Source organism: Colius striatus, chromosome 14 (assembly GCF_028858725.1).
Source record: "Colius striatus isolate bColStr4 chromosome 14, bColStr4.1.hap1, whole genome shotgun sequence".
Classification (NCBI taxonomy): Eukaryota; Metazoa; Chordata; class Aves; order Coliiformes; family Coliidae; genus Colius; species Colius striatus.
The window spans coordinates 19,230,443-19,254,547 of NC_084772.1; the positions used below are offsets into that span (position 1 = coordinate 19,230,443).

Genomic DNA, 24,105 nt, shown 5'->3' on the forward strand with positions numbered 1-24,105 from the left:
TCCCTGTGTGCCTGCCCCAGATGGGGCACCCGCCAACGCTCCTGCAGCAAGCTGTTTTTCAGAGGGTGGAGGAAAATATAGACTCTGCCAGACCTCAACCTGCTCTCTAGTGCTGGCTGCACACACACACAGGGCCACCCTATTCCTGTAACAGACACAGGTCTGGAGTAGAGGTGGGGTTTGCCTGGGGAGGGTTTTTTGGGCAAAGCACCTTGCTAGGGCGTGCACCTGCAGCTGAAGGAAGGCGTGACTTGGCATCACTGCCTCTCCCTGCCCCGACCCACAGCCCCACGCTCGCAGCGAGCCCGAGCCAGCGCTGCCGGCAGCGGGTGAGCCTGTCCCGCTGCCCAGCCGCTGCCCAGCCGACATGGGAGAAGGAGCTTTCACCAAACTCTTCCAGAAGAAGTTGTTTCTCCGCCTGGCGCAGCAATATCAGCCCCTGGGAAGCGGCGAGCCAGAAGGGGAGGTGAGGATTGCCTGTGCCTCTTGCCTGGACCTGCTGAAATAGTTTGTGTCACTGGGGTTAATTTTGTCTACTCTGTTTGCTTTGTCCCACGGGTAACTCGATATTGCTGCCTCTGCACTCTCCCCTCTCTGCTCCGAGGCTTTCCCTGCACTACAGATGAGATTAATGGTGTTTACCAAGTAGCAGGGTGGGATGGGGATACCTGTTTCTATGCAATACTCCCAGAACATACAGCTCAGGCCAAAGTCTTGGGCAGGATCATTGTTTTCTGCACTAAGGAGGTTCAAGATTAGCGAAAGGCGTAGGAGAGTGATTGCCATGGGGGCCAGGGGGCTCAGTGGGGTTTGCTGGAGGGTTCACACAAAAGGCAAACGCTGCCTCAGCAGAGGGCTGAATGGAGAGTGAGGCTGACCCTGTCCCAGGTACCCCCTGCCACTGGTGCTGGTGGCTGTGGATGGGTCGTGACCCCTCGGGGTGTCCTCTGTGCTGTCGTTGCAGTCACTGCTGGTAGTGGATGACCAAGAAGAGCTTTAGCTCAGACCTACAGAGTCCACTTCAAAATAATGCTTTCTCTTCTAGAAAATCACTAGGGTGTGCACATTGTTTTCCCTTTCCCTGCTCTCACACTCTCTCCTTGGTGCAGATGGGCCAAGGAGTGACCAGTGGTTTAGGTGACACATTTGCTGTTCTCCTTGGTTTTCCACCACAAAGCCGTCAGGTCTGGGATTACCTTATTGTCACATTCGCTCAGCACAGGAATTTCCATTGCTCAACCCCACTTTTTTTTCTCCTACATGACATTGGTTGAGTTCCCTCCCACATAATCCTGCCTTGTCTAATTCCTTCAGTGTGTGGGGTTAGCCCTTAGTCCCGTCCCAACAAGCACCATCCAGACACTTCGAGATATTCCTGTTCTTCCCTGTGACCATCTGACTGAGGTCTGTTCTCAGAAGTCATTTCAGCTGATTCGCTGCTTTCTTCTGACTCTTGTCTTTCCAGTATGAGGGTTGGTCAGTGCTCCAGGGAGAAGAAAATAAGACAATGAAGTTTCTCCTTAATGTTTTAAAGGGTTCCTTGTTAGACTGACTAACCCAGCCCACTTCTGACTGGATTACAATACTTTAGCTGGTCCAAAGTAATCTGAAATGGAGAGGATAAGAATATGCAAAACCTCAGTAAAAGCAGAGGCGAAAGGGGAAATCCTGAGAGCTGATCTTTTAGGCTGTTTGCCAGAGCATACAAAAAGGGCTGTGTACTCTGCAGAAGGCTCCATGCTTTCTTCCTCCCCTCATGGGCTGCTTGGTGCAACAATTGATGAATTGTTTGGGAGGGGGGGATGTGGAGGCAGCAGCACAGGTACCGACAGTGCTGGGCATGCTCCAAGGTGCATTGACACTGCTGTGTGGCTCCCAGCCATGACCAGCTGCTCTTTATAGCCTCCAATATCTCCTGATCTTGCAAAGCAATAAATAAACTCATCATTTTTCTGGTTTTTTCTTCACCTCTCCCTGCCCAGCTGAATGAAGTCATGTGCTCTTGTGCTTGAGTTATGCCTAAAGGATAAAGGCTAAAAATATGAATGGGTGATGTTCAAAGCCCACATCTGTTTTATAATGTAAATGGAAAGGAAAGTAGTGCACAAAGAAGGTTGATTTACTAAGAGGTTTACTCAGGACACAGCCTGATGTCTCACAGGCACAGGGTGGGCTGTGTTCCGGGGCAAAGGGGCTCTGCACCGGCAGTGCTTTGCAGGAGAAGATGGGCTCTACCGATGCACTTTCAACCTGTGCATGGCTGGAGCTGTTCATCTATGAGGAAAAGCTGTGCCACATTCATCCAGGGGAAACCACTTACAGGCAAATAAGCTAATCAGTGCAAATTAACTCATCCCTCTAAAGCTGTGTGGTTGAGAGCAGTCCTGGCTCTGAGGAGTATGAGCTGCCAGCATTTCCCTCGACCTACAGTTGGTGACAGGCACATCCCTAAGCCCTGTGCTTCTGGCATTCATTTCCTCCACACCTTTTGAAGGTAAACATTAGTGATAGAACTCAGCCCTGGCTTCCCTCACTGGCTCTGGGGCACTGCTGCTATGTTACCCTCCTGCACAGCTCTTTTCACACCCTCCAACTCCTTTAATTAAAATGTAAACTGCTTTGAGGGAAGACTGTACCTTGATACCTGCATGTGCTGTTGGCAGCACAGTGGGGCCTGTAGAAACCATGTTAAATCAGCACAGGAATGAAGGTCAGGTATGTTTCTACACCACAGCCCTGCATACAGATGCATGAGTGGCTTTTGCTCTTGCAGTGTCTGAGAGCCAACTGAGAGTCAAAGTTACTTGGGACTGATGGACTTGCATAAGTAGGACACAGAAATAGGAACAAATCATCAGGGCTTTTTCCTTTCTCTGAGCACTGAGCATAGAAAAAAATGTTCAGCCTAGGGCAGAGTACTTGCAAAAAGCAGAGCCCAACACACTTTCCTACCTATGGCAGTGACTTGCACTTTTCTTTTTGGAACCTCAGCTCATAAAAGCCACTACAAGAATATGCAATACTGAGGCTGTAGTAAGGATTAGCTTGTGAATAGTGTAAAGCACTGTGATTTAGGGAGCGTTTTAGCTGTGAAGTCACACAGCTGGTAAGGTGAGGAAAGGGAGTGGAATTAAGGGAAGAAGCAAAGAGAAGTTTTAATGATTTCAACAACTGTGTGATTGTTTTATCTTGTTCACTCAGATCCGCGAGGAGTGTGAGCTGAAAATAATTGAGCAGGAGAAGAAGGTGACAGTTCTGCCCCCAAAAGATGCGTGTAAATGCCATAAAGAAGACTTGGCCAAAGCTTTAAATGTAAGGATTTCTACAGGTCATTGTGAATACAGCAATGCAGTCTGTGTAATCTGCCTGTGAGAAGAGACTGAGCACTAAAAGTGGTGTTTGGATTCACATGCAAACTCCTGGAGTCCCAGATTCCTCTGCCTCATTCCTCCTTGTGTTTGAGGCTCAGCACTGGGCATTTCTGCTTTGCTTTGTGCTGGGGAAGGATTTCACTGGAGTGAGCAGCTCCATAAAGAGTTCAGTTGTCCATCCTGGAAAACAAAGCACTGCCAGTGCTCTGTCAAGGCTGACAGGGGAGCCTCAGCCTCAAATTATGTTGTGCAAATGCATGCAGCATTTTCCCCCTGCTTTTCCTAGCTGGTTTCGTTTCAGAGGCATGGGTGTGGCTGGAGGGATGGAGGGACACTGGGCTTCAGGGGAGTTTTCTCTTGGGAAAAGTAAGATTCTGATGTTATAACTCATGCTTAATCCCACATAGGAATAACAGATGGCATTTCAGAAAGGCTGAGTCCCCTTGACCATGGAAAGCCGTAATTCTTAGCAGTAGTTTGGTGACCACTCTTGCTATTTTTATTGATCCAGGCAAAATAGATGTTATTCCATCTCCTTGAAGGAGACCATATTCTTATATATGCTCCCTATTATTTCATGATGAGCTTTGTTAGGGTATTTTTATTCTTTAAGTGTACAGTGAAACCAGAAATCAATTCCTTCCTTTGCTCTTTTGCATTTCTAATGTGTCTCATGTTCCACAGTTTCTCACTTGTGGAAACAGTATTTTTTATAAATTAACTTTCTGGGTTTCTGTGATGGTCACTGGTAACATTTTAGAGCTGGACCAAAACCAAACAACTAAACAGAAGAGCACTTCTTTTGTTTGTGGGAGGCTGCACCATGAACATCTTGCACAGTCTACTTACAGGGTTATAATATAACTTTGCCTGAAGAAGTTATAAGAAGTTATGTGAGTTGCAAGAACTTTTCTAAAACTATTTTACAATATATAACATTTGCTTTGGGTTTGTGGGTTGTTTCTTTTGACATTTCCCTCTAGGTTGACTTACAAACTGGACTCTCTGAGTTCTCTGTGCTGCAGCGCAGGTTAAAACACGGCTGGAATGAATTTTCAGTGGAGAATACAGAGCCAATATGGAAGAAATATCTAGATCAGGTAAGGATTTTCTTCACAGATGTTTGTTTCCTGGCAAAAATCCCTGGCTGGGTTGATCTGAGTGAGGCTCAACTTTGAAATATTCAGGGTTTCCACTTTGACAGAATCAGCCTTGGAACAAGCTGTGCCCCACATACAGAAACTCTCTGTTCCCCCAGGAAAGCCATTGTGAGATTCAGATGCAGGGTCATTTAATGTGAAGATAACATCTCAAAATAAAAATAAACCTTTTTATCTCTGTGCAGTCCACAAATCAAAAGCTTGTAGATCAGTGACCTGATTTCTGGAGCATATTTATTCCCTTTAAGGCAAGTAACAAAATCATGAGAGGTTTGAAGGAAACCAGTAGTAGCTGAAGGCCACTCAGATTCCAGTTACCCCAGTGAAGGGAAGCCCTAAACCTCCAGCAAGCATCTTTTGCTGCTGTTGTTTATTTTCAACCAGAAAGTTAACTGATTTCCTTCTTGCTTAGCTGGATCATGAAGATTTTAGTTGCTCTGAAAGACTTTGTTCTTATTTCATGGGTTATCCCTTTCTTTCCTACATGATCAGCATTTTTAAGCACTTTGTAAAAAATCACTAAACCTCTTCAGGGATTCTTCTGTTCTTGATATCAAGTGATATGATGCTTTTTCTTCTGCACATCCCTAAAAAGTTCTTCTCCTGTGGGGACACCAAACAAACTCTTTAGTGAATCTGTGATCCCTCAGCAGTCTGTTGTTGTCTCTGGAAGAGCTGCTTGCAGTCCCACACCATTCACACCTCTGCACTTGAGCATCATCCCTCAGTGGACATGATGTAGCTTCTTCCAGCTGCTACTTTTGTACAACATCCCTTTCAGCCCAGTCTTTCTAAAGAGAAATGAAAGGCCTTTCACCTTTGGCTTCAGCAAGGAATAAATGTAAACCTTGGCTTTCCTACTGTGCATCTCCACGTTCCTGTTAGCCAAAACAGGCAGTCTTGTCTTCACCTGATTTAATTCCCTTACATCAATTCCCACATTAGCTAAACAGAGCTGTAACTTTCCCAGGTAGGAGACAGGTCCTTAAAATCTGTTTAAAAGTTAAAAACAATTGAGGACCTGACTCCTGCAGTACTGAGTCCAGTGTAGGCTTTAGCAGATTAATTAAATGAAGGGGAGTGGGGAGGAGGGGAAGAAAGAGGATTTCTGGTTTCAGATTCTGAAAAGACAATAAAGCTCTTGTTCATAGGTATCTTGCTTCCAAGGATCTTTCAGAGTCAGCCCTGCACTGCGTTTCTGCAAAGGCAAGCCTTGTCTGTGCAAGCAGAGGAAAAGAGAGGAAGCTCATGTCTTTTGGCATGAGCCCTGTCCTGCTGGTCCCTGACATGGTCTGTCCCCTGTATGGGTGCGGGATCCATCTTCAGCCCAGCCAAGGTCCTGCACCCACTCTGTCCAGGCAGAGCGATGCTGCCGTCATGAGCAAAGAGGGTCCCTGCAGCTGCTTTTAGCTTGGAGAAGAGGAGGCTGAGAATAGACACAATCACTCTCTACAGCTACCTGAAAGGGGATTGTAGTGAGATGGGAGTTGTCTCTTCTCCCCAGTAATGAATGACAGGATGAGAGGAAATGGGCTCAAGTTGTGTTGTGGAGGACGTGTAGGTTGGAGATGAGGAAGAACCTGTTCCCTGAGAGGGTTGTCAGCCCCTGTCCCAGACTGCCCAAGGAGATGGGGGAGTCCCCAGCCCTGGAGACATTTAAAAGACATGTAAATGAGGTGCTAGACATGGGTTAGTGATGGGCTTGGCAGTGTTGGGTTAGTGGTTGAACTTGATCTTAAAGGTCTTTTCCAACTGAAATGATTCTATGAACACTTCATGCCTGATCCTTTCTGATGAGATCTGAGGCCAGCTCAGCTTCAGCAGCTCAATATTTCACTAAATACTTCAGTTTGCTGTTCACTTCTTTTTCCTCTCAGTTTAAAAACCCCCTCATTCTGCTGCTGCTGGCATCTGCTTTGGTAAGCATCATCACCAAGGAGTATGAGGACGCAGCAAGCATCGCTGTGGTAGGTGGCACCTCCCCTGCAACCCAACCCTTCACTCTCTGAAGCTGCTGTGCCCACCCCAGTAATGCCTCTTTGTTCACAGGCAGTGCTCATCGTGGTCACCGTGGCCTTCATCCAGGTATGTCAGGCAGAGCTCAGCTCCATGGCCAGGGCTGTCACGAGTGAGCCTTCTCATGTAACTTGGCTTTCCTCTCCCTTCTCATTTACAAGGAATATCGCTCAGAAAAATCACTGGAAGAGCTCAACAAGCTGGTGCCCCCTGAGTGCAACTGGTGAGGCTTGTCTGCTTTGCTGGGCTTTAGCACGTCATGAGGTGATGAAAGTTACTTCAGGTTGTCACACACATAAGGAGAACCCAGTCTCAGGAGGGGTGGCACCATGGGGGTGCAGCTGTAAGGCACAGCAACAAGAATGAAATCATTCTGATTATTCAAGTAGGGATCTAGTGGATATTTTTCCCATAGGAGTTCCTGTGGGAATAAATGCTGAGAGACAGGAGGGTCCCAGCAGTGTCCTGCTCTGCACCCCACACTTGGGTCTCTACAGCCTCTCACATACCACTGACTCCCTGTGCAGGAGAAACCTTACCTGTCCAATCTTTATTTGCTTTGGGGTAGTTTTTCTTCCTAGAGATTGGCCCAAAATGACTAATGATCAGAGCGTGTATCTGAGGCTGCTTCCCTGGCTGCTTTGATGTTCAGTATCAGTGGTGTAGATTACACTCTGTCTTTGAAAATACATTATGGTAGTGACCAAAACAAGCTGTGAGGCTCAGAGCAAATCTGCACTGGGGTTTCTTTTGGTCCAAAGCTCCCACAAGTTGAGATCTTACAAACACCACTGTTCTTTCTTTACTTATGATATGACCCCAGAAGCATCTGACCATTTAAAAGGCTGTACATTAATACAGCAGTGAAATGATAGTGATAATTCCAGCTTTAAACAGTTTATTTTTAGGTTAAAGAGTCTGCATTTCATTATTTAAAGTGTGAGCCATAGGAAAGCACACCTTGCAATTCCTACTATATAAATACCATTTAAGTTGCTTCTTCAACTGCAAATGCCCATAAAATTCCCATCTGTCTCTGAATTAAAACTGGGACCAAGCTGAATGTAATTGTCTCTCCTCATTATGAAGATTTTATGTTCTTGTTTACACTGGAGGTGTTTTAGGACAGGGCTCTTGCTTTCTTACCAGTCACATTCCCAAGCCTGCAGAAGGAATAAAACCCTCACAGCCTGGTTTTCTTTCTTCTATTCCCATTTCTCTCATGTAGCCTAAGGGAAGGAAAACTGCAGCACCTTCTAGCACGAGAGCTTGTGCCTGGAGATATCATATACCTGTCTGTTGGTGACAGGGTTCCTGCAGACCTCAGGCTGATAGAGGTAAATACAGCTATACGTACAGGAGCCTGATTTGGAAGTACTTTAACAGTGCCAGAAATGTGCCTTTTTAATTAGGTTACAGACCTGCTGGTGGATGAATCCAGTTTTACTGGAGAAGCAGAGCCTTGCAACAAGACTGACAGTGTCTTGCTGGAAGCTGGAGACATAACCACGTTGAACAATGTTGTTTTCATGGGGACTCTGGTGCGATACGGGAAGGGAAAAGTGAGTCCTGTCATCATTGATCTCCCCCCTCGCTGCTAGTGACAGAATCTCCAGAGTTTTTTCATCTCTATCTTTCCTTTTTTTTCAGGGTGTAGTTATTGGGACAGGTGAAAATTCACAGTTTGGAGAGGTGTTCAAAATGATGCAAGCTGAAGAGGTAAAGAACTCTGCAAAGAACGTGTCTCTAGAAATGATGAGTGCCCTGGGTGAAAGTTGGTGAGCAGGGGCAGTCCCTAGAGTTAATGCACTGGGTTCTTTTTTGTTTCTGCTACAAAATACCTGTGTGACTGAGGCTGTGTCCATAAAAGAAGGTTATAAACAAGATTTAGGCTTCTGAATTCAGCCTTGTGGTGATTAGCTTATTCCTAACCTTGTAGTCACCCAGACCTCATGGTTTCTTCCTTCTTCTATTTCCCACACATACTTTCCACTAGGTGGATAATTTTTTTTACATCTGCAGATGCCAAAGTTTCATGGGTCAGATCTTTGAACTAAGACAGATGAGGGTCTAGAAACTAGTTAACTCTTGATCCACTAACGCAAGAAATCACAGGAAAGCAGGAGCAGCCACTATGTGAGATGCTGTGATGCAACTGCAGTGCTGATGCAGAACTGTGATGTTCTGCAGTGCTTCTAAGCACTGCAGAACAGGACCTTGGGTCTAGTACCTTCTTTGGCTTGAAACTCAGAACCTCCCAATTCTACCACCTCCCAGGGTCCTTCCTGCATATCAGCTGCCTCAGCGGAGGAGAAGAGTCTTTTCAGGTCTGCCAGGTAATGGACAGACTGTGATTGTGGTCTGGAAAAGAGAGCACAAGCCATGAGGAAAGGGATCCAGGTTTTTAATCTGTCCCAGAGGCTTTACACACAGATTATCCAGTCCTGGGCTTGATTGCTAAGGTTATTCCCAGATCTTACTTTGTCTCTACCTTGTCTCCCCAGATGTAAACAAATATAATTCACATTTTCTCTCACTTCTTTGCTTGTCTTGAGTGCAATGTGGCACAGGCTCCTTCCCTGTGGGATGATCTGTGCCCAGCAGAGCCCACTGGAAGTTTGGAATGTGTAAGCACTAGGGCATATTGGGCAGCTGTAGAGACCACATTAATGATAACCAGGATGGTATGGATCAGTTGTTGTGGCCTGACCATGGTCTTCAGATCCCACATAAGCAAAGAAAATCAGCTATTCTCTGATATTTCCAGACTCCCAAAACACCTCTCCAGAAGAGCATGGACAGACTGGGGAAGCAACTGACTCTCTTCTCCTTTGGCATCATTGGTAAGTTGGACACGATGCTCACACATGGTCAGCTGTGAAAGGCCTCTGTGGCCCAGGCCACTTTTAACAGAAGTACTTGTTGATGTGGTTTATCTGGACTTCAGAGGTTAAATTGGGGGCCTCAGTTCTCCACCAACACATAAAGCAGATTAGAGATTTGCTAATGTGTTCAAGTTTTTAATCAGATGCTTTCCCCCCCAGGTTTAATAATGCTCATTGGCTGGTTGCAAGGGAAGCGTCTCCTCAGCATGTTCACCATTGGAGTTAGGTGAGCACTGGAGAGCATCTTTGTCTTTGATTCCTAATGAAACATGTCCCAGGGAGTTCCTAGTTAAAATAATGAGCATTTCACAAAAGAGAACTTGACTGAGACCCCTTATAAATACATGTTGGCTTCATATGGGTGAAATTACTGTGAGTTTCACAACAGAGTTTAGGAGAAAAGGAAGAAGGAGCTTGAGGGGTTTTGAAATTAGTATTTAGAAAACCTTTACTGGCATTTCCACCTCATCTCACTGTGAATGTCCTTTCTTATCTGCACTATGAATTTAGTGGGAGTGTAGCAACAGCAAACATTACCCTTTGCTGTTCTTACAGCATCTGCATTTCAAGATAGGAATGTGCACTTTATGTGGCATAGAAAGCATGCACAGCCTCCTAACCAAACATAATAAACCATGTGGTTTTAGTAATACCCATAAAACATGCTGCTTGGTGTTGTTATGGCTCTAAAATCAATCCTTCAGGAGAAAAGAAACAACCCAAGGAAAGATATTCTATGAAAGAAAAGCAAAACCCCAGATGAAGAGACAACAGAGAAGTAAAATAGGCTCAGTGCCCTCCTTCCTATCTCCTTGGGGAAGTTGGTGGCAGAAGAAAGTCATTAAACCTGAGTTTGGGAGAGGAGCCTATGGTTTTAAATGTCCTCCTTGATTACTTTTTGCATGTACCTGGAAGTGCTCAGAGTTACCCAAAGAATAACTAAGGGATAGATACAGGCTGTGTCTGGATTTTTCTAGTATGTCAGGTGTTGCAGGCTTTGGTGTTCCTCTGGTTCAGTGTGAGCAGTGTGGGGACAACTGAGGAGCTGATTGTAAGATGGAGACAAGAGGCTGTGTGTGGCCAGGAGCCAGTGGCTAATGTGTGATCTGTGATGACAAGGAATATTCATCTTCTATCCACAGAAAGTTAAATAAATGCAACTAAATCCAACTCTTAAATATCTGTTTAGCTAGAAATTGTTGTTCTTTGGCAATGTAAAGACAAGAAGTAATTGCTCTATCAAAATCATTCAGAAAAAGGCTGAAGGTTGGGTGAGTCCCCTGCTCTTGTATTTACACTGTACGTGCTGTGGTTAGCACTGCACGCTCCCATTCACATACACACATATAAGCAGGAAATCTCACCCCATGGAAATGATCCTTTGGCATGTTTTGGTTGGTACTTGCAGTTTGACCCTTGTGTTGAAGCTGTTATGTGTCTGCTGTCCCCAGCCTGGCAGTAGCTGCCATCCCAGAGGGCCTTCCCATCGTGGTCACCGTAACGCTGGTGCTGGGCGTTCTCCGGATGGCCAAGAAAAGGGTCATTGTGAAGAAGCTGCCCATAGTGGAAACCTTAGGTAAGGCTGCAAAGGGGCCACACGGCTTGGTCATCTCTCAGGCTTCAAATCTGAACTGGATGGCAGCAGCCTGGCCAAGTGAGCCCTGGTGTGGTGATAAGAGATCCATTTGGAATATGCTCACTGGACCTGAGCAACCCGCTCAGACTTAAACGCATTTCCTACCCTGTACTCCTCACCCTCTTCTGATGTTCCAGTGATATTAACACAGGCAGGTGCTAGGAGTGGTGCAACCCAAGCCATGGCATTGGACCTTGGGGAGCAGAACCCCTCTGCAGACAGGCAACCCTACTTGGATTGAAAGCCTTGGTTTCTCCTTCCTCCCCATTCTGAGAGAGAATCCTGCTGGTCTATCCTGTTTACTTCTTCAGTGTCTGCCTAAAAAACCTTGCAGTCCCAAAAGCTGAGCCTGGTTGCATGAACAAAACCATTTGTCTTTCCATAGCCTGTGTGGCTACCTCTTGGATACTCAGAGTCATGGAAATCAGAGGAAAAAGAGAAGGCATCTAGCCCATCATCATGACTGCAGGGCAGGATAAACTGTAATGAAACGCTGCTTCTGCCTTCCCTGATCTTCACATTGGCCCTCATCCCCAGGTCACTCCATCCCAGGCTTTGCTGCTCTAACCTTGGTCAGTGTAGCCATTATATGAAGGAGAAGACATGCTGTGCATTTAGCTGCACTCTTTAGAAAGTACACTCCATGCTGAGACAGGCCTGTGTGCTTGCAACTATCTGCTGCACAACCAAACCCCTCAGCTGAAACAAAGGACTGGAAGTGCTGCTGTTGCTTGGACTGCTTGTGTTTGTTCAGCAGTTAAGGAACCTTATCACCCTTATTTTATTGTATCTGTCCTGTTCTAGGACATCTGAAGCCTTATCTCCTGAAGAATTTCGTTCTGGTAGGGCTGCACCCAAACAGGCGTAACTGCCAGATGCCTGGCTATTCTGCAAGACAGGCAGGGCAAAAACTGTGCTCTCCCACACATGAACTGTGCCATGGCTGTTAAACTGATGAAAAGGAGAAAAATAATCCTCCTTCTTTGTCTGAGAATTGCAATTGTAAAGATTCAACTGTAAACAACTGCAAATGTGGAAGGCAATAGCTCTGCTCTGTTCTAATCCTTCACAATTGTAATTGGCTTAATCACAGCCCAATCTGCTTTATTGTCTCCAGGCTTGTACCTGGTGATCATCACACTCACCAGGCCTGTGCCCCAGCTGTGTGGTCATCACCAGAATCAGGGAAGACAGGCTTAGAAGGGAACTGGTGTCTGAGTCATTTTTCACTGTTTTGGGAGTGGAAACTACCCTGAATGTGGTGACTCTAACTCACTCCTTTGCTGTATTGCAGTGTAAATGGGCCCTGGGAGGAATATGCTTTACTGAAGCTGGATTGTCACAGAGCAGAGCAGATTGGGGCAGCTCCTGCTCTCAGCTGTGGATTTTTAAGTGCTTTTTGTAACAGTGTTTAACACATCTACCCTCACAATCCCTTGTTGATTTAGAGAAGCAAGGCGACATTAAACAGCCCATCTGAGGCAGCATATGGCAAAGGTGGGAATTTGATACATCTTTTCAGAACATAACAGCTAGTCTGTTGTGTGGTATTGCAGCCCAGAAATATTGATCAACTCCCTGGAGATGAGTGCCTTCTCTTATTGCCCATCATATGATGCCCAAGACAATGTGGCTCAACTCAAATCCTTTCCTTACAATGCCCCGTTAGGAAACTCACCCATTTCTCGCTCTTTTCTCACTGGTGGAGTTCGAGTAACATTAGGGAAACACATTCTCCCTTTCCTTGGGCCCTGGATCTCATTGTTTAGTTGCATTATTTATTAGTTCTGATTAAAACCTTTCATGCATCAGGTTGCTGCAATGTCATCTGCTCAGATAAGACAGGCACTCTGACAGCCAACGAGATGACGGTGACTCGGCTCGTGACCTCCGATGGGTTCCAGGCAGAGGTATGGCCAAGGCACTAACACAGACACTTCTCATCAAGATCAACAGGGCCAATGTGCTTTTAGTTCAATCATGCCCAAATGAGGGATTCTGAGTCATGAAGCAACACAAACCAATGACTTTCTTGCACACCACCAGTTCTATTAAAGAGAAGAGACTTGTACAGTGCTGGAGAGAGGCAGAGGTAGGGATGAGCATAAAAAAGCAGCCAGGTGCCACAAAGAAAGATGTTCATTGACATCATCTGCTACCCTCAGCAATTATTAGAAATACTGAAACCTGCCACTGACTCTTGTGGGCAGAGCTTCTGTGGGAATACTTACTGTGTGAGTGACCTGAATCTTCTGTTGCACTCATTTAACTGTGTGCAAAGTGGGTGAAAATGCAGGCATACAAATATAAGGCAGTGGAGACACTGGCTGGTCATCAGTAGGGCAGAACCTCTGAGCTCACTGCTGCTAAAAGGATAACTCTCAAATGAGCTGCAAGAAACTTCTGAAATCATGGTGAACAAGTTCTATGTAGGATAAGCTGACTCTTTTTCTTCCTTTACAGCTACTGTAATGTTATGCTTTCATTATCTGAAGCCTCTCTTATAAGCATTGCTTTGAGTTAGAAAGCAGAAGTTTATTCAAGGTGTATGTATACAAATACAGTGGCATAGTCCTGCTTGGAACTGGGAAACTTGCTCCTTCTGTCTCTCCCTTCCTCAGGTCAGTGGAGTGGGCTACAATGGAGAAGGAAATGTTTATCTTCTGCCATCAAAGGAGATTCTTAAGGAATTTTCCAACATCTCAGTTGGAAAACTGGTGGAGGTAAATATCAATCATGAACCAGCTGGTTCTGTTTCCATTTTCCTCTGCATGGGTCACTTTGGGTAATGAACACCACAAAAAAAAGCCACTTTTGTAATCTAAGATTAACTGTCTTTCTGGAGTGTTCTCATGGAAAGGTTCTGAGTAATTGTGATATAAAACCTGAAGCTTATGTGTGAATGGTAGCAATCTGAGGATGTGGAGGCAGAAACCAGAGTCATCAGCTTAATGACATTTTGTATAGAAGTACGATTCTAGCAGTGGAGAGGCTGATTCATTTCACCACATTCAGGTTTCTTCATGTGGATAGATGCTAGACTTTAGCTAGCCACATGGACAACTTACAAACGTACTGTGGTGGGCTCTGGGTTTTGTGTTAGAATGAGATAAAATCTTGCATGTTCAACTGCAGGTGAAAGCAAAGTGGCTGTGTGGTGAAATGATTCGAGCTGGAATCTCATATTCTATCCATACTGTGTGTTAGAAGCAATAGTAAGAGAGACTTTTCATGATGTAGCAATCTCATTAGCTATATATCATGTTTTGCTTGATGTTAGCTTATCCAAATTGTACATTTTTGCCAAAATATTGGTATATCCCATAGATTAAGTGTGTTTAGAAAGCACAAGAACTCATCTCAGGAGATGCTGCTATGGGGAACAGCACATCTTTTGGGATGTAGCTGTTTTATTCTCCAGTCTTCCATCATTTAATTGAAAGCGATGACAAAAGCCATTAATTTCTGTGACCTGATCTAGGTGAACCTGCTTGTGCAGGGGAGTTGGACTGGATGACCTCTAAAGGTCCCTTCCAACCCCTACCATTCTATGATTCTAAAAAAATAAACCATGTAATTATGTCCCTTTCTGTAGGCTGGTTGTGTGGTCAACAATGCCATTATCAGGAAAAACAGTGTGATGGGACAGCCCACTGAAGGAGCTCTCATTGCCCTTGCCATGAAGGTAACATTGTTCAGCTTGAAAGTTTTCCAGATTGTTTTTTAAAAAGGAAAATGAAGGCAGAACAGGACTGGTCAGGTCTGGCAGCACTGATTAGACTTCTTACAAATCCCCAGACTGTTTTTAGTCTTTCCTCATCTCTCCTCCCCAAAGTCATAGATGTAGAACTCTCCCATCTAAACCTTGTGTCACTTTCCCTGAGCTCCTGTGCTAACAGCAGTAGTTGTTTTGCTTGGATAGTCTCTGCCATTACACTGCAGAATGAATTTCTTTGGGGCTCACACTAAGCTCCTTTTTTTCCTGTTGTTCTGGTGTTTAAGAGGAAGAAGAGAGTGAAAAATGAGCAATAACAGTCCATACCAGTGTGGCAGAGTCATCCTAGATTTGGATCCTCTGTTACCTTTGGCTTTTTTCTAGCCATAATTGTGGAAAACAAAAATTGTGTAATGAGTCTTGCATTCCTGCTCATGGGCTGAGAGCTGTAAAACATCTCAAGGTGTCATCTAATCAGTGTTCTGCAGCTTGTGGTCCACACACCTCAGGTGGGCTGTAAAGCACAGAAGGTGCCTGATGAAATGAAGTACCTGCAAACATCTGCTCTTACCTCTTGTTTCTGAAACTCATCAATCTCACAGAAAAACCATGACTTTTGCATTGTTTTGGTAAAACAATAACATTTTATTTCCCTAATGAGAATCTCCCTTCTGCTCAGCCATTCAGCAGATAAGCAGGAGCAGAATTCAAAACAAGTTGTCTCTTGTGTTTATTTTGATGGTTTGAGATTGATGGGAGCTGTGGGGACAGAGGGAGGGTGGAAGGTACTCCTGATCACTACCACCTCACCCCGAGCACCTGCATGTGCTGCAAAAGCAGGCGTGTATTGCTTTGAACTGTGGTACTTCATAGCCGAAGGGTCTTTGTGTGGTGAACTCCTTTTTGAGTTTAATTCATCAGGAAATACTTTGAAATCCAATCCATGATTGACCATTCAGGTTTTTTGCAGTTTTCCTTTTTCTTCCAAGTAGGGTGGCTGGGATATAACTAAAGTGAGAGAACTTGTGCTTGGGCTGGAAGAAATCCGCCCTGTCTGTTGCTTTGCCATAAGTTCAGGGTAAGGCCTTGAGCATCCTTTAATCCAAAGCCCCACCAACACAACAGTACAGATCCTTTTGCAAAAGTCCACAGGGATCAAGCTTCAAACTTCAGTTTAATTTATCCCATGTCATGCTCCAAAAGAAATAGATGGATTTGAAGTAAGAGTTTTACTCTCCCCACGCTTTCTTTTGAGCTCTGTGACACATGACTGGAAATGTATGGTTAACAATCAATGCTTATAATATGGAAAATATACCCAAGCTTTGGCATTGTTCAGGATTACAATGCTCTTCTTGTTTTACCTTTCTCTAGATGGAATTAGCTGACATAAAAGACATTTATGTAAGAAAGAAGGAAATCCCGTTTAGCTCTGAGCAAAAGTGGATGGCTGTGAAATGCACACTGAAAAATCAGGTACAGCAAACAGTGGCCTTGGCTGGTTTCATGTTTCTAATTGTGCACCTCAACAATGGGCATGACATGGTATCTCTTTAGCAAATAATGTTTTTAGAAGTTAACCACGTCAGGAGAAAACTGAACAAACTTCAGAATTCGCAACCTGGGGGTAATTTTGGTTTGTAAAGCTGTGTTTGAATAGGAGAAGATAATACTTTTCATGTAGTGGTCTGAGCAGGAAAACAAAGGCTTGTCAGAGATAACTGACAGGGGAACAAAAGATATGATGTTTGAAAGAAAGGGTTTGCCATTTTCTCCTTACTGGGTTAAGGAGCTCATTCTGGATGATATTGTACTCTGGTTTAAAAACTCATCAACCTTTTCATTCCCTTTCTGTCTGTGAAAGCTGAACATGAAAAATGGCTAGAGCAAAAATATCACATCCTATGAATAATACATGCACCTGAGCATTTGCAAAACAGGTAAAAGAGGAAACAAAAGGTCTTTTTTTACCTAAGATAGGAAGCTTTATATATGATCACTCTCTTTAAAATGTGCTCTTTTTCTTTCCTTTTTTTATACAATACATTATCTCCTTACTTTAAAGGATCAGGAAGACATTTACTTCATGAAAGGAGCCTTTGAAGAAGTCATTCAATATTGCACTCTGTATAACAGCAGTGGCATCTCGTTATCCCTTACACCCCAGCAGAAAGGCTTCTACCAGCAGGAAGAGAAACGGATGGGCTCCTCAGGTCTACGAGGTTGGTCACCACTGCCTATGTCCCTTAAGCCTCCAGGTTATCTTCCTGCTCTATTTTGGTTAGGATGGACAGAGACTCAGGCCTGATCTCTTCATAATACTTGTCAGAGTTCGCCAAGGGTCTACTGGCTGCTTGCCTTCCAGCAATCATGTTTTTACTGAGTTTAAATTAGCAAGAGCTGGAAAGGATTCATGTTTTTCTTCCATGGAATGTTGTGACTGCCTGGGATAGGGTCTGAATGCTGCATTGAGACGCTTTGTGCTGAACCTGATCTAAGCGCTGCTCTGCCAAGTTCTGCTTTTGGAGAAGCTGTTTCAAGAGTAACAAAAAGCACCTTTGAAATGGGTTCAAAACATGGATTTGGGCACTGAGATATTTTTTTATTTGAAGTTTGGTTCAATTCTTTGTTGGGATCAAATCTAACAATGTCCTTTTGATCCTGCCTGCACGTCAGTGCACAGCCCCCACAAGTCTCTGTACACGTGTCGTTTCCTTCATCTCTAGAAACATCCTTTCGGAAACGTCTTTCACACAATAACAAAAGCACCACGTCCCGTGCACGTTCCCAGGTTGTAAGCAGATGAGAACGAGTCTTTGGCAACCAGTTCTGGAAGATGCTACAATTAATGCACATATTCTCCAGCACTGTGTGTTGTGGTTAGTAACTCATGTAGGGAACTTGCTTTACAATATCTGAATCACCTGCCGCTGTGAATGGCAAATTACTGCTCTGAAGAAAAGCAATTAGCTCAGGCAGCTGCTGCGAGCTTGTGATTCAGTCATCAAAGCAACACTGACACGAAGCCCTGGCAAAATATCCTTGAGTGGCTTAAGAATGATTGAATGATATGGTTAGGTGTCAAGAACAGAGACAAAATGTTCAGAGGCTTGATGTTTGCGCTGTGGAAGTTTCAGTGGTTCAGCTGAATTTACATTTCACGTTTTTATATTGAAAAGAGAAGTTGAAGTTTTTCCAGGAGCATGATTGTTTAACACAGTAGTTTAATAGTGTCTGGTTTCACATTGCACTGTCCCAGTTTAATCCCATCTGTGTTTAGGGAAGACTTGGCAAGCACCTTTAAATTAGAAAGAAGTAAACTCTAAGAGAAAAGTGTGAAACAGAAATGCTCTGGTTCAGACAAACTGGTATTGTTGTTGGATCTCATACAAGATCTGAATGGAATGACTAAAGATTTGAGTTTAATTTTTCTGCTGGAAAACTGGCAATTTAATCTTTCCTCTAAATGTTCATTTGCATGTGTGGAAGCACACTGTTAATAACTTAGTCTTGTCTTCTTTTCTTCCCCTCTGTTTCTAGTACTTGCCTTGGCTTCAGGTCCAGAACTTGGCAAGCTAACTTTTTTAGGGCTGGTTGGAATAATTGATCCCCCAAGGGCTGGAGTGAGAGAAGCTGTTCAAGTCCTTTTCGAGTCTGGTGTATCAGTAAAGATGATAACTGGAGATGCCCTGGAAACTGCTGTGGCTATAGGTAGTAAACTGAGCTTCCTTCCTGTTGGGTCTACGTTGTCTGTCAGAGCAGTTACATGTTATGTCACTTAATGATCAGCTTTATAACTTTTGGAGGGTATGTAATAGAGGTTTTAAATGCCATTGGATTCTTGCTTTTCCATTGAAACAAATCATGATAAATGCAGTGATGGAGCAGCTATGAACTGTGGGCCAAATTCCCTTAACTGAAGTCAACTATTTTAGCACCAGAAGTGGCAAAATCTCAGTGTAAGACCTTTACATGAGAGAGATGGCATTGCTGGGATTAAAGACTCCACTAATATTCAGAGTCAGAGTATCTCAGAACTTCTCCTTTTTGCACTTTGCCGTTAGAAACACAGAGCAGAGAGAGAGTGACAGATTTAGTATGAGATCCAGTTCTGAGTGTTGTGTTGCTTCCCTAACTCCAGCCGAGTGAGAGGAGGGCAACCAGCCCAGCTCAGAGCCAGAGAGCTGTGTGCCCTCTCAGAGGTCCCAGGCTCAGGTGTATTTCCCAGTGAGTTCTTTAATTGCTGCCTTTCTTCTTTGAGTCAGGAAACAAGTCAATTTTTTCCAGAGATGATGGGTGGATCTCATATTGGGCTCTTCTTTGCAGGACAGAATATTGGTCTCTGCAATGGGAAGCTGAAAGCCATGTCTGGGGAAGAGTTGGACCAATTGGCAGAGGCAGAGCTGTCATCCACTGTAAAAAATGTAATGGTTTTGACTATAAAAACAAGGTCTGCTTCCATTTCCAATAGCAGTCATCTCATACAAGACTGTATTGTTTGCTTTTCAGGTTTCCATTTTCTTCAGAACAAGTCCAAAGCACAAACTAAAAATCATCAAGGTACTAAAAGCTTCTCAAATCTATTGTATGATGCACAAATACAAGATGTAAGAGGTTCTGCTCAGTACTCTAGACCACCTGGCCTTCTGAGATAGGAGCAGCTCAAGCTAAAGGGCCATAAAATCCAAATTAGGGTATTTGCACTATTTATATAAAAACATTAGGATTTCTCCTATAGACCTGGCCTGGATTATTTACTGGACTCTAGTGAGATACTAGCAAAGATACTGTCAAAAGGATGATTTCTGAGGACTTTACTCCCCTGTTGTAGCTCCTGCTGCAGCTGTGGGATTCTCTGCACTTCTGAAAAGCCAGTCCCTTCATTCTTGGTCTTTCCATTCCCTGGGGGCTGCTGAATCTGCTTTACCCTCAGTCACAAAGGACTTTTGCTCTTTCAATAGTATGTGCAGATCCTGTGACTGCCAATAGGACTGATTGATCTTCTGCCTTCAGAGCTTCTCATCTGTCCTCTCACAGGCTTTGCAGAGGGCTGGTGCCATCGTGTCAATGACAGGAGACGGTGTTAACGATGCCGTGGCCCTTAAATCTGCCGATATCGGGATCGCGATGGGACAGGCTGGGACAGACGTCAGCAAAGAGGCTGCCAACATGATCCTTGTGGATGACGATTTCTCAACAGTAATGTAGGTTTAGCAGCTTTCTTCCTCTCAGACACTTTCTTTGTTCAGACACTTGCTGGCTATCCATCGCAACAGCTCTGTTGTGTGACTAGCCCTGGAAACGAGGCAAGACGCACGACACGTAAGTTGACAGGTGGAGATACGTCGTGTGGGTCTGACTCATTTTCAGTTGCATTCACAGCAATGAGGTTTTTGTTCCCAGTGCTGGTGACAAAGCTACCTTTCATCTGAAAGCTTCTTGTTGCTGCATCTAACTGGGGATTTGAAAGCACCTGGAAGTCTGAGTAGATCGTAACTTGTGCTTTTTGCCTCATCCAGTAAGCTCAGAGGAGAGACATAATTTGCAATGCTCTGCTGGTTCATAACAACCAAGAGAGCAGGTAGAGTAGAGTGAGGATATAAATAGATCATGTTCCTGCTTTATGAACCAAGACCTCAACATGTGAACCAGGTTTTCAGATCTACTAGTTCTGATAAAGTAATTTTGACTGAGCAGCTGCACTGATCTCCTCTCAAGCTGGGGTAGAAATTTCGTCTGAAATAAGTGCTACAGAAGAAAACTTGTATTTTGAATGCCAGAGGGAGCTCAATGTTAAATAATGTGGGTGCCAGTTATTTGAGAAACCCTCTTCTCCCTTCCAGGAATGCAATAGAAGAGGGAAAAAGAATATTTTACAACATAAAAAACTTTGTCCGGTTCCAATTGAGCACGTAAGTTCCTGTTTGCTTTTATTCCAGCAAAGGCACCTCGTGGGTCAGGCCACACTGAATAATATTCTTCTGTGCTTTGCAGGAGCATTTCAGCTTTGAGCCTAATTACTCTGTCAACAGTGCTCAACCTACCAAATCCACTCAATGCTATGCAGATCTTATGGATCAACATCATCATGGACGGGCCACCAGCCCAGAGGTATGGTAGAGTCAAATGAGCAAAATGTACTTGATTTTAATAGGTCTGAGTTTGGTTTAAGAGCACAAGCTGCTATGATTTCTTATTATTGTGCCAATCATTTAGTGGTTAGATAAGACAAGCTGTATTTTGTTCCCTCCTGGTCCCTCCAAATGCGTTTACTTGAGGTTTTACGTGTTAGTGTTCTATGGTAGAATCACTTGACAGCTATTCCACTTTTTGTCCTGAGTGTACCACCTACTGCTGGCACTGCAGATCTGACTGCCAAGGGAATATGGGTACATGCTGGGGTATATGCCCCAAAATCACAAGACTTAGGAACCTCATCCAACTGCTAATTACAACTATGGCTAATTATAATTAATGCTTCCACAACATGGAAGAGATGTCAGTCACAATCTCCCAGCTGGCAAGCTCTCCTTCTGGGAGGGGATACTGATACGATGCACTGCCTTGGTCTAATATGTCATTTTAGCAGCTCAATATACACAAAAAAAGATCTTTGGTGTTGGTATTGCACACAAATTTGGGCCCTTATGTAAATACTCGTGCTGCCTTTCAAAGAATTTCATCCTCAACATCCATCCTGTTTTATCAGCAGTCCCATTTTGGGATGATCTGCACTGACTAAACACATCCCTCCTTCTCTTTGAGGTAGCCTGGGAGTTGAACCTGTTGATAAGGATACAATCAAACAGCCCCCCCGATGTATCACAGATACTATACTCAGCAAATCCTTGATCCTGAAAATCTTCATGTCAGCTATAATTATCATCAGTGGAACCCTCTTTGTCTTCTGGAAGGAGGTGAGGAAAATCTGCAGTCGGATTTTGTTTCCATCAGGGTGGAGAACAAAGTGAAGGGTTATTTCTGACCCAGTGGGGACTTCTCAGTATGGGCAGAGGGTTAAGGAACAAGGATCAGCTCCTAGCTCTGCTTCTGCCTTCCTGTGTTGCCTCTAATTTGGAGCTTTCTGTCTAGAACAGGAAAACTATTACTTGATATTGTTTTTCACCTCTTGATTTCCATGTAAGTAGAAAATAGCAAGCACATTAGTACTAAGGATTGCTGTTAGTAAGTAGTGACTGCTACTGTGGCAGTTTAAGTCATTTAGTTTAGAAGCTTCTTCCCTCAAATTCCACATCAGTTCAAGAATTGAAACTAGGGTTGACAACATCATAAACTCAGTTTTCAGAGAGAAATTAATGCCATCTCTAATGGCTTATTCAGATTGAGTCATTAAAGAGAATATTTAATTCCAGCCGTTGAATTGACATTGCTGTAAGGTTTAACACCTGAATTTTCACTTGTGCTTTCAGAATCCCAAAAGTGGAATCACTCCTCGAACCACAACAATGACTTTTACTTGCTTTGTGTTTTTTGACCTCTTCAATGCCCTGACATGCCGCTCTCAGGTGAGATCACTCTGTCAGCAGAACACTAACATAAACATCACAATACCAGCATTCAGCACAAGAATGGGTTGTGTTTCTTAACATCACTCAAAGCAGCACAATTTTTATCACCTTCATTTATAAATTTACCCATCATAGTTCAACTGCAACTACACTTTTGACTGTGTAGTTCTGCTTAAGTTTCCCTTCACCTAACTTCAGAAAGCAAAGGAGTTTACATGCAGAGAAATGCTGTGACATTCAAGGACCCAAGAGGAGAGCAGGAAATGTTAACATTTCTCTTTCTTTCTTCCTTTCTTTTTCCCTCCTCTAGACAAAGCTGATATTTGAAATAGGCTTTTTCCGAAACCGCATGTTCTTGTATTCTGTGCTTGGGTCATTTTTGGGACAGTTGGCTGTTATATATATCCCTCCATTACAAAAGGTCTTCCAGACAGAGAACTTAGGTGTGTTGGGTAAGTTGCAAAATAAAGTTGTTTATTTCCATTAAAGCTGCTTCAAAAAGCAGATGAGTTTGCTGAAGTGTTACATGATAGCTTCCAAGAGGCTGCTGGTAGGGGAAATCAATCAACAGCTCCTACACTTATCCACACCTATACGCTAAGTGTAGCAGCACTTAATGGTATTATCCCAGCCTAGGTTTGGAATTTTGATTTAGTGCACAAAAATTAATGTAAATAGAGACAAGTCAAGATTTTCCACGAGCTCTGTGTGATGCTATTCCTCAACATACATCTATCTAGGATCATTATGCAGTCCCTTCACTTGGAAAAAGCAGAGTGAGTGTTTCTCAGCTGAAGTGCAATGCACATTTTACCAACCCAATCACTCTAAGCAAGCTCTACCACACCACAGTGCACTTAAACCAGGAATGCTCTTAGAAGTAGGGTTTAATGGTGGAAGTTTACACCCACCATGTGCACTGTACCAACTATGGGTATTCCTTGTCTATCACAGCCATTCAATTCCAGAGCTAGTGGAGGCAGAGCTAGGGCATGCACCTGTGGAGTTACACCAGCACAAATACTTACTGCAGGAAGGCCTTGAACTGGACATTCCTGCCCAGCACAAAGTCCAGCTCTCTGCTGTGCTCACCTCCCCTGTTTCCTCTTGGCAGACCTGCTGTTTCTCACTGGACTGGCTTCCTCAGTTTTCATCGTGTCCGAGTTTGTCAAACTCTGTGAAAAACGCTGCTGCAGCCCGAAGCACACGAAGGGATGTCCCAACTGATGTAAACTTCCTCTGAAGACCTGCTTGGAATGGGGCTGTGATGCTGGACAATTCAAATGCACCATTTGCTGACACAGCACATCCTTTCTGGAGATACTGAAGTGAACCTTCTTAACACCAGAGTCTCTTCCTTCTCCACCCTCTACCTGAGCTGTCTGCAGAAGCCTCCAGAGCCTCCTCTTTTAAACCAAGGTCAAGTACATTTTTATAACGTTGACCTGTATGTCAAGAACACTGTGATAGTCCCAGACAAATGAACAGTTCACACTTGTACAGAAAACCATCTCTTGTGCATAAACTGAAGGTTTATTTATTGAAATCAAAATGATTTTTATTAAAAATCTACATTTTAAAATGTTACTGGCAAGTATCTGAATGAGGCTCTTGCTTCAGACCCTTCCTTTTATATGAAATTAGAAGGGAAAAGACCTGACTCCACTGAAACTTCTTTTCCTATAGCCTATTTACAGTGTTTGCAGGTTCCCAGACATCTAGCTGTGTCCAGTCTCTCAAGGAAACCGTGGAGAGACGGTAAAGGGTGGAGAGCTGAAATGCCAGCTCTTGGC

General features: G+C 44.0%; 1 protein-coding gene across 2 annotated transcripts; it reads left to right on the forward strand.

The window, feature by feature from the left end:
• Positions 1-249: 249 nt before the first annotated feature.
• Positions 250-23,899, forward strand: ATP2C2 (ATPase secretory pathway Ca2+ transporting 2). 2 transcript variants are annotated; one of them, XM_062007209.1, is made up of 27 exons: positions 250-466; positions 3,202-3,312; positions 4,355-4,471; positions 6,409-6,498; positions 6,581-6,616; positions 6,709-6,770; positions 7,776-7,884; positions 7,960-8,109; positions 8,198-8,266; positions 9,315-9,390; positions 9,592-9,658; positions 10,884-11,008; positions 12,881-12,978; positions 13,690-13,791; positions 14,664-14,753; positions 16,158-16,259; positions 16,849-17,005; positions 18,324-18,494; positions 19,110-19,207; positions 19,293-19,343; positions 19,821-19,987; positions 20,627-20,695; positions 20,778-20,894; positions 21,553-21,700; positions 22,214-22,309; positions 22,623-22,784; positions 23,383-23,899. In XM_062007209.1, exons 1-27 carry the CDS (start codon positions 368-370, stop codon positions 23,491-23,493), a joined length of 2,850 nt encoding a protein of 949 aa, XP_061863193.1. In that variant the 5' UTR covers positions 250-367; the 3' UTR covers positions 23,494-23,899. The 2 variants fall into 2 exon arrangements, with proteins under 2 accessions (XP_061863193.1, XP_010193726.2); XM_010195424.2 differs by having other exon boundaries at positions 251-466; positions 22,623-22,764; positions 23,427-23,899.
• The last annotated feature ends 206 nt before the right edge of the window (positions 23,900-24,105 follow it).

Excerpts from the sequence above, each read along its gene's own strand:
- ATP2C2 (XM_062007209.1), top strand. The coding sequence starts at position 368 with ATGGGAGAAGGAGCTTTCACCAAACTCTTCCAGAAGAAGTTGTTTCTC. Across the intron at positions 9,659-10,883 it reads ATGTTCACCATTGGAGTTAG|CCTGGCAGTAGCTGCCATCC; the intron begins GTGAGCACTGGA and ends TGCTGTCCCCAG. Across the intron at positions 19,208-19,292 it reads TGTCATCCACTGTAAAAAAT|GTTTCCATTTTCTTCAGAAC; the intron begins GTAATGGTTTTG and ends TTTGCTTTTCAG.